This window comes from Bison bison, unplaced genomic scaffold (assembly GCF_000754665.1).
Source record: "Bison bison bison isolate TAMUID 2011002044 unplaced genomic scaffold, Bison_UMD1.0 scf7180017864220, whole genome shotgun sequence".
Taxonomy (NCBI): domain Eukaryota; kingdom Metazoa; phylum Chordata; class Mammalia; order Artiodactyla; family Bovidae; genus Bison; species Bison bison.
Genome location: NW_011494792.1, coordinates 1,352,347 through 1,361,915, shown reverse-complemented (window position 1 = coordinate 1,361,915; position 9,569 = coordinate 1,352,347). Strand labels below are relative to the sequence as shown.

Below are 9,569 nucleotides of genomic sequence, written 5' to 3'. Positions count from 1 at the left end.
TTGTGGCTGGCTTTCATAAAGAATCCTGAGAATTCAGCCTTCTTGGTAGCATGACCAGAACCACGAACAATTGTCTAATTCTTTGATTCTAATAACTTGACTCAGAAAATTGGCTGTGATTCTCACATAATCTCTTAATGGTCTTCGTTGTAATGCCAGCTTCTGCTATTTGTGACTAATTTTAATAGGAGCTTCGTTCTTTCAATTGTAGGTGTGGATTTTCTTTTGATTTTCTATTAAATGAAGATAAGAAATGTTAACAAATTGCCCTCTTAGATTTTGACATCTCTACAGAGTCTGTGTTTATTTTTTTTAGAGGAGACCCATTTCACAGAGCATGCATTAAAAAACTATAAATTTCTAAGAAGCTTGCTATGGGATAGAACATTACCACCACCTCAGAGCTGGATGGGATGCTTTGGATTTAGCACGTGTTGGTGATTCGGCACGCCAGGATCTTGGTGTACATGTCAACTTTATGTGAATCCCTCTGCAGGCACTTGAACAGGTTATAAAATGCAGAATGACGAATATCTTCATCGCTGGACACCAGGGATGGAAGTTCTGACCAGACTATTTCACCCTCGGTCAGCCGCCTTACTGGAAAAATAATCTGAATACCCAAAAGATAGTGACTTCTTATGTGTTTTATTAGTATTTGCTCATTTTTTTTTTTTGCTTCTAATTATCAAAATAAGATTTGGGGAAGATATACGAATATAAAACTCTCTAGATATGGATTTTGGAGCCAGCCTATGAGAAAACTATTAGGAATCTAAAAAGTAGAAACATAACTCAAGTTTAGTTTTAACTTTCTCTTTTCTTCCTTCCCACTCTCATCCTTTGATTTGATGAGAACAGAGAAAGAAGACAAGTGGAATTTCAATAGCAGATGTCCTGGGTTTCTTTGAAGAAAATGCTGATCTTGGAAATTCTGTACTTTAGTTCTCTTACTCTTGAAAATATTTCAACCACCAGTGCCCAGGAAGAGGCAAGCTTTCGGTGGAATTGTGTGCAATGCAGGGAAGGCTGCACATGTCAAAAATTGCAGTGAAATTCTGATTCCTTTACAGTAGAATCTATCACTATGAATGACTAGGCTCCTGCTTTATATAGTAGCAGTCTAGAATATAGAAGTCATAAATTTTTTTTCTTACAAAATGAGATATTTCAAAACACCTTACACATTACAGAAGTCACCTCTTTCATTCATGAACAAAGCAAGAAAGCCCTCTGCAGGACACTCACCTGGCTGAATTGCCTCTCTATGAATTCTTGAAGTTCTTGTACTTTTTTCAAATTTTGTCTGGCACTTGATAGGATAGTATCTGAGACTTCTTTCATATTCTGCAGCTCTGTGACTAGATGATACAGAGGTCTTTTCCAGGAGTACAGTAACATGATTATCCACTTACTCAGGTCTTCATTCTAAGCAACCAGAAGAAACAGTCTCATTAAAATAATCATAATTCAGTGGTTTTGGTAACATGTGATCTTTGCTCAGAGCAGCTGACCTAAAAAAACTTTTGGTTATTCCTATGTGCGTGCAGAGATATTTGAAGGTAGTAAAAGTTTCAAAATGATAAAATGTAAGCTATTAGTTCACACTTTGCTGAATTATTAAAAATCTAGGTTATGCTAGGAACTAATTCTTCTGATGAGTTCTAATTTATAACATGAAGAATTTTCTTTTTCCTCTGAAATTCTACCACCACTCAGTGAGTTCTTTTATCTTTGTATATTTGCCTGAGAGAATCTAAGTTTTTGCGACAAGTCAGTATGTGCTGCAGTGCCTGACCCAGGAAAGAGGGATTCCACCTGTGCCCACATCATTGACACCCAGTGATTCATTCGTATTAATGAATCAGATGAGTCACTTGTATTAATTTTTGATTGGTAATTGCTTTATGATATTATAACAAAGAGATAAGGAAGAAGACATGACATTACTAAACAGGCTTCTCTCCTCAGCTGATCCCACATCAGCCCCCTGCTGATATCAGAAGAGTCTGTTTTGTTGACATGTGTCCGGGAAGAAAATGGCACAGTCTTGTTTTTAGTAACAGCATCAGTGGGATTCACAATGGAGGGTTTTGCCCCCTACTTCACTACTATTACCAGAATTCAGCATGAAAATCCCGGGGGCTGAAGATCTCTAGTTAATATGCTTGATTTCTTTACAGCCATGAACTGTTTTACTGGTAAAGAACAGAGAACTGAATAGGATTAAATATAGTAATGCACATAAAGTGCTGAGTAAAATGTATGGCTGTGTAGTAACTCTCAATAAACTTTAAACAATAAGCTTATTGAAAAACCCCTCCTCTTCTTACTCTTTGACCTTTTCCTTTACTTGATCACCCTCATTATTAATGAGCTTAACAGGGGAAAATAATGCTGGTATCTTTAAGAAAGTTGTAGAGAGAGAAGATAGTATTTTAAGAGGGATGCATGTGAAAATATTTTGAATAATGTTAGGATGAAGGATAATGCAGGAAATCAGAAAGGAGAGATTATAACTGTGAAAATTTGGAGCTGCCATAAATGACTGAGGCTTGATATGTAAACTGTGCTGTCCTCAGAACAGAGGCAATTGTTGCGGCCATGAGAAGTAAAGCAATGTTTATAGGCCATTGTGGGGAGACTTACAAATTAAGAATAAAAGGTGACAGAGGAGTCATTGAGAATGACGAGTGAAGGAGGTGTCAGAGAAGTAGAAGCAGAATCAGGAGAGCCTTGAAAGGCAGATGCGGGGGCTCAGGTGGTGCAGTATAGGACTCCCACGTAGGAGTCACTAGTAACAGGGAGTACTCAAAACTGGGGTGTGTTCTTATATATTCATGAATTTTGCAATCTTATATTTTACACATGGAAGTTCCCATTCATTTCCTGTTTTCATACAGAATAATAGCTGCAATCCTGTGTCTAATGCATTGGTTGAGCTAAAGTTGTCTGCATGGACATTTTATAAATCTGTTATTTATTTTGCTACTACAGATCTTTAGTCATCCCTTGATTTCGCTCATGCTTAATCAAATGCATAATATAATTTCTTTTCAATTTCTTACCATTCCTCCACCTTTTTCTGCATGTACAGTTACCATAACCTCTAATAATCTGAAGTCTGGTAACATACTTCCTGTCTCATTTGACCCAGTGAAAAACCCAGGTGAAAGACTCACGTTTATCTTTAGGGCTTGTTCTCTTTCTTCTGGAGTAGAGAGGGGATCGGTATGGCAGCTCTCGTCATTGATATCGTACTGTTTGCCCTGGGCATATTTTTCATCCTGAAAGTGATCAGGCAATTAGTTACGGTTTTTGGGCGTTCAGTAGATGAACCCATTACAGGAACATTAACATGTTTGACATTCGTGTAATTTTTATAACGTGGAGCATCACAAAAGTTGAAAGTCATTCTTTTCCTATTTTTCTATACATTGTCTCTATAAAAATGATTTTACATCTAACTTTTCTAAATTCAACATTTTCCCCTTGTCTATTTTATTATTCTCTTTTCTTTTCATTTTTTATTATTTGACCCAAATATAGCACTTTTGTACCAATACTTGGTGCTTCCCAGGTGATGGTAGTGGTAAAGAACATTCCTGCCAATGCAGGAGATATAACAAGACTCAGGTTTGATGCCTAGGTGAGGAGCATCCCTTGCAAGAGGGCACAGCAGCCTACTCCAGTATTCTTGCCTGGCAAATCCTATGGCCAGAGGAGCCTGTTAGGCTACAGTCAGTAGGGTTGCAAAGAGTTGGACACAACTGAAGTGACTTAGAATGCATGCATGCACCTATATTTAACCATTTAATCTCTTGTTTACTGTGGGGTAGAGCCAGTATATTCCCTTACAAAGAGTTATACACTTATGACTTTGACTTATCTCTGAATCCGCACACCATAAAGCTTAGTGTTCTTCCCAGGTGCAGAATACAATGTTGTTTACGGCGACAAAATGGTACTGCAGAAAAACATGGCATAAAGCTATAGGGAATACTAAGCATGGACTGAGAATAATAAGAGTAGAAAACTCTAGCTAACACATTGATAGAGAAAAACTAATCTTTAGTGAACGTTATGAACATTTAAAGAGATTACTTGGAAGAGTTGGAAAAAAAATGGACAGTCAAAAATGGAGGATGAAGCAAAACTAGTGAGTAAAAAGAACTACGTGAATTTAATAGAAATCTTCAGCACCGGTTTTTATTAGCTGTCTGCTCTACTATGTGCTCCTTTATTGACCTAAAAGAATTAACACACAACTTTGAAATACCTTCATCAAAAAGAGAATAATTGTTTCCAATTGTAAACATTCCTTCTATTGTAGTTCTACAACTGTTCACTGAAAAACTTAAAACAATAATTTGTAGCATTAAAAAAAACTACCATTATTTGTTTTTGTGACCGGATTTCAGCTTTGTTTAACATGTTCCGTCCACCCAGTTCACTGCAGAGCAGTTCTCATTTGTTGGCTATTTACTCTGAGCCTGGAGAAGAAAGCCCAGAGACATATTGAAGGACCAGAAAATCAACATGCTTCTTTTTCCCCCAGTCCCACCTAAAAGTGCTTTGTGTCAGGTAGTATTGTGGGCTGAATGTGTGTTCTTCAAATTCATGTGTTAGAGCCCTAACTGCCAAAGTGCTGTGTTTTGAAAAGGGTTCCAACATTTTGGGACCCCATGCACTCTAGCCCACCAGACTCCTCTGTCCATGGGAGTTCTCAGGCAAGAATACTTGAGTGGCTTGCCATTCCCTTCTCCAGGGAATCTTCTAGACCCAGGGATAGAACCCAGGTCTCTCACATTGAGGGCAGATTCTTTACCATCTGAGCCACCAGCGAAGCCCATTAACATTAACCAGCTCTTAGGGTGGAACACTGATCCAATAGGTTTAGTGTCTTTATGAGGCGAAACAGCAGAGAATTTTCTCTTTTCTCTCTACATCTCTGTGTCTTTCTCTTCCCCAACCCCATTATGTGTGAGCATGCATGGAGAATCCAGCCTGGGAGGAAAGAGTTCTTACCAGAACCTCACCTTGCTGGCACTCTTATCTGGTACTTCTAGCCCCCAGAACTGTGAGGAAAGAAATTTCTGTTGTTTATTCCACTGAGTCTATTGTATTTTTTTATGGCATTCTTGGCTGACAAATACAAAATCATTTATTTTGGAAATTTACAAAAGAAAATGAATGAAAGGAAATTGAAAAAGTTATTGCACTTCTTAGGAATCTTTGAGATTTCACAAAACTGATCCTTTCTTCGATTTCCACATCTTATGAGCTGATGGCTACTTTGACCTAGAGACTGTGTTATATGAAGTTTGGTTGATGCAGCCTTCTTGTTGAAAGGACAGTATAGCTCAGTCACTTATGCGAAGGTTCCATCTGGGAGCCTGGCGGGCTACAGTCCATGGGGTTGCAAAACTCAGACACGACTTAGCAACTAAACCACCACCACCATAATACTTACAAAATCAGTGAACATTATGCTGGAATGGATGGCAATGTCGCGGGACAACATGGTAGCATTGAGAAACAGGTTTCTAAGGGATTCCAAGGGGATGTCAAACACGTCAGAACAGCAGAATGGGCATGTTCTGCCTTGGCACAGGAGCAGATTTGACATGACCAGCAGCAGAAGCAGGCAGGACCCTGATTAAATAAAAACATGAGCCATTCTGAGATGATCTAGTCATCTGAGGTTATCAAATACATCCTGTGGTGGGAAGCCTCCTCTTTCCCTGTTCCTCTGAGCAGGAGTGGTGCTGTAGTAGCCGGGATGAGGAAGAAGGAGCACCTTCAGTGTAGATTTACATGGATGATGATATTTGCACAGATAGATAGGTGGAGAAGTAGGTTACTCCCTGTAATTTTGTATTGCTGCCAGAAGGACTTCTGTGCTCTGCAAACATTTGGAACTTAGTTCTGAGCCAGAGTGTTTAGGCCATTCTTTTAAGACAGTTTAATGTTGGGACTCTGCAACTCTGAGCAGTGAGGCCATCTAGAAGTTCATAATTTTTAGACTCTACATTGACTAATGCTTGCATTTTAGACACTGAAATGACAAGAAAAGTCCAGTTGATCTGTGTGGTTTACCATCATGCTGGGGTAAGAGTAAACACATGACTGACTGATCGCTGCTATTGACTAAAAAGAAAATACCAAGAGAAAAAGGATACTGTACTTTGGATCTGCTCGCTCACCTTAGTAACCCCATGCATGTCTATGATACTTTTCCAAAAGCTTTAAAACATCTTAAAATTTGTGTTTCATGGGAACCCTGTGAGATAGCCTTAATCTTCACTAAGATCATCAAGTTATGTTAATGAAGATGTGATGACTTGGAGAGGGCAAGTAATTTTCCCCAGGTCCCATTAGAAGCAGATGCAGGTCACTGGGCACCAATACACTCATCTGTTCACTTCCTGATGTCACATCACACATGCCTGTGGCCCTCGGTCTGCATGTGTGTAACCAGGACCACATCAGGAGCTCTGATGACTGTGCTTAAAGAGAAAAATATTTTGTCTTTGACTGCAAAACAGCAGTGACCCTAGAACATTGGTTTTATCCACTGGTTCTTCTGTCTATAAAACACTCACTGTTACAGTCTTTGACAATTATCAGTGTGGGGGCCTGGTTCTGCTGGCTAGCCTTTCTTCTAGGTACCTTGACAGCTCTTCTACTTTTATCCATCTTTAATCTTCTCGTTACGTTTGTTTCTTCAAGAAAATAGCAAATAAATCTCCAAATTTAATACAAGAATATTACCTGGTCAGCACCCAAGATAATGTCATTGGCTCTGCGAATAAGGCCTGCCCTTTCCTGACTTTGACTTTTTAGGGACAAAATTTATCTGTCTGGTCAGGAGTACATCCTGACAACCCATAGGGCTTAGTTTTTGAACCACCTCCAAACATCTCCTCTTTGATAGGAGAATTAGACCTTCATGCTTCCACGATGTATTGTAATATTTGAGAAATTATTCCTGGCCCTACCTTTGGCCAACAGAAGCATAAAATCATAGGCTCTTGCAAGCGTGATTTTAATATTACTTTTCCTGTGCATCCTTTGTAAGCAGAATTTAAGACTGAAGAGAGTAAGAATTGAATTTGGGCAAGAGAACTGATAAAGTAGAGATTTTATCCTCCTGAATGAGGTGGGAACATGATTCTTTTTCCAATTTACCAGAAGAGTGGTAATTTAATTAAGGATAAGTTATCAGCATTTACTAGGTTTTCTCTGCTCTTTGTTAGTTTAAAGGGGGAAGGTATATAAGAATAAAATGGTCATTTAAAAATAGGTGGTGAAAATAAAAGAAGTGGTTCTCAAAAGGAAGACATATAAGTTGGAGAAATTCGGGACTATATCTTTCATCAACTAAAGAGACTTATTGTGACAGGCAAGGAGAATAATAGCTTGTATAACATAGACATTATTGTGTGCATATACTTCTGTGTAAGTATACATGTGTTATGACTAAATATATGCTTAATTCCTTCATGAAACTTTGGACCTTATAAAATTCTATTTTATAAGAGGCAGTAAATATAGCTGCTGCTGCTAAGTCACTTCAGTTGTGTCCGATTCTGTGTGACCCCATAGATGGCAGCTCACCAGGCTCCCCCGTACCTGGGATTCTCCAGGCAAGAATACTGGAGTGGGTTGCCATTTCCTTCCCCAATGCATGAAAGTGAAAAGTGAAAGTGAAGTCGTTCAGTCGTGTCCAACTCTTCACGGCCCCATGGACTGCAGCCTACCAGGCTCCTCCATCTGTGGGATTTTCCAGGCAAGAGTACTGGAGTGGGGTGCCATTGCCTTCTCCGAGTAAATATAGCAGAATATTCTAATTCTTAATGTAATGGATCATTTATTGGTAGATGACTAACTATATGATTTTTTTTTTCTGTTAAAATGTTATTCGTGTGATTGCTTTGGTAGCACATATATTAAATAATCGGAATAATACTGAGAAGATCAGCATGGCCCCTGCCCAAGGATGATGCACAAATTTGTGAAGCCTTCCATATTTTTCCGTAACAACTTCGAGGGTTGGGATTGGAAGGAAGGTGGCAAGGGGGTTAAAGAAAGAGGAGCTATAGGTATACCTACGGCAGATTCATGTTGATGTTTGGCGGAAAGCAGTACAGTGTTGTAAAGCAATTACCCTTCAATTAAACATCAAGAAATTCAATTATTAAAACTGTTATTGGGGATCATGTAACAGGTTCACATATCCATTGTATGACTAAAGAGGATCTGATTGGAAACTGATGGTGTCAATTATCATTGGTTAGTGATTCATTAACTTTATAGTTGAATGAGAAAAGTAAACTAACCAACACTATTGTCTTGATTCACTGTCAGAGCAGGCTATAATCCTTGTCTGCGTTTGCTTTTAGGTGGTTTAGTGCCCAAACTGTGAAACTGAGGCTGTTCTCAGAAGCACACAGTCATGAGTCCTGCCCAGGGTTTGGGTTCCAGATGCTGGAGGCTTCTCTTCGCTGGTCACTAAGGCTGAAATTTTCTCTCCTGAGCATTCTCTGGGTCTATCATGTATACAAGTCTTTATATTTTGGTTTTCTAATTTGATTCTCTTATTCTTTTGACTAGACTACCAAGTCCCTTTACAATTTATTTTTCAGACTCTTTTGTGCTTTGATTTTTCAGAAGCTCATTAGTGTATTTGCTTCCATGTCTACCTCTCTGAGTAGTTTTCAGCATCTACATAAACTCTACCCTATTCTCTTATGTCGGGATGTTGTGGTTTAGCATCAGCATAATTTTATGAACTTCATTTTCCTTCTGGTGCAGTTTCTGGTATACAGCTTAAGCTGGTTGGCTCACATCTGGCTTGTTCGTGTTGTCTCCAAAAATTAGAGAACTCTGCTTTCTTTCTAGGCAATACTGCCCCTTGTTTTGATACCATTGCTAATTTTATATGATTTCATTTCCTGCTTCATAAGCTTTGCCTTTCTCAGTCTACTGTAACTTGAGTACTATGTGCCTCTATGTCGGATTTTAAAGGTTACATATTTTAATGTATAAAAAATTAATAAGGTCTGAGGATCTAACTTTGAGCTTCATGATCTAATCGTGAGATTGAAAAAGCTCTGGGAGTTGGTTATGGACAGGGGAGCCTGTGTTGCCTCAGTCCGTGGGTCACAAAGAGTTGGACACCACCAAATGACTGACTGAACTGAAGAGAGTGGAACTTACCTGTGTTCTTCTCAAAAAGCAAAAGATAAACATGTGTGATGATGGCAATGTTACTTAATAGAAAGGGAAACTCATTTCTAACACATGTACAAATGGGGGTGGACAAGATGATGGAAGGGTAGGTGGAAGTGGGGTACACTTCTCTCCACTGATGCATCAAGAACGTCTAAAGATGCAACAGTTCTCTCAGAAGAACAGGTGAATCCTGGCAGGACTCTCTGACTACTAAGAAGGAATATCTGGATCCACACAGAACTCAGTAGGACAAGGAAAAAAGGGACAAGGCAGGGGAGGGAGAAGGAGCAGAACTAGTCAGACCAGCCTGCAACTGGGGGAGAGGGAGCTGA

The 9,569-nt window shown here is 39.1% G+C and overlaps 1 protein-coding gene across 1 annotated transcript in view; it reads right to left on the bottom strand.

The window, feature by feature from the left end:
• Positions 1–287: 287 nt before the first annotated feature.
• LOC104992631 (placental prolactin-related protein 3-like) overlaps positions 288–9,569 on the bottom strand; it is a 9,631-nt gene continuing 349 nt past the window's right edge. The window contains exons 2-5 of the mRNA XM_010845578.1: positions 5,474–5,655; positions 3,183–3,287; positions 1,249–1,428; positions 288–613 (exon numbers count right to left, since the gene is read on the bottom strand). Coding sequence (XP_010843880.1) covers positions 425–613; positions 1,249–1,428; positions 3,183–3,287; positions 5,474–5,655 — 656 coding nt within the window. The 3' untranslated portion in view covers positions 288–424. The remainder of the gene's footprint in view (positions 614–1,248; positions 1,429–3,182; positions 3,288–5,473; positions 5,656–9,569) is intronic.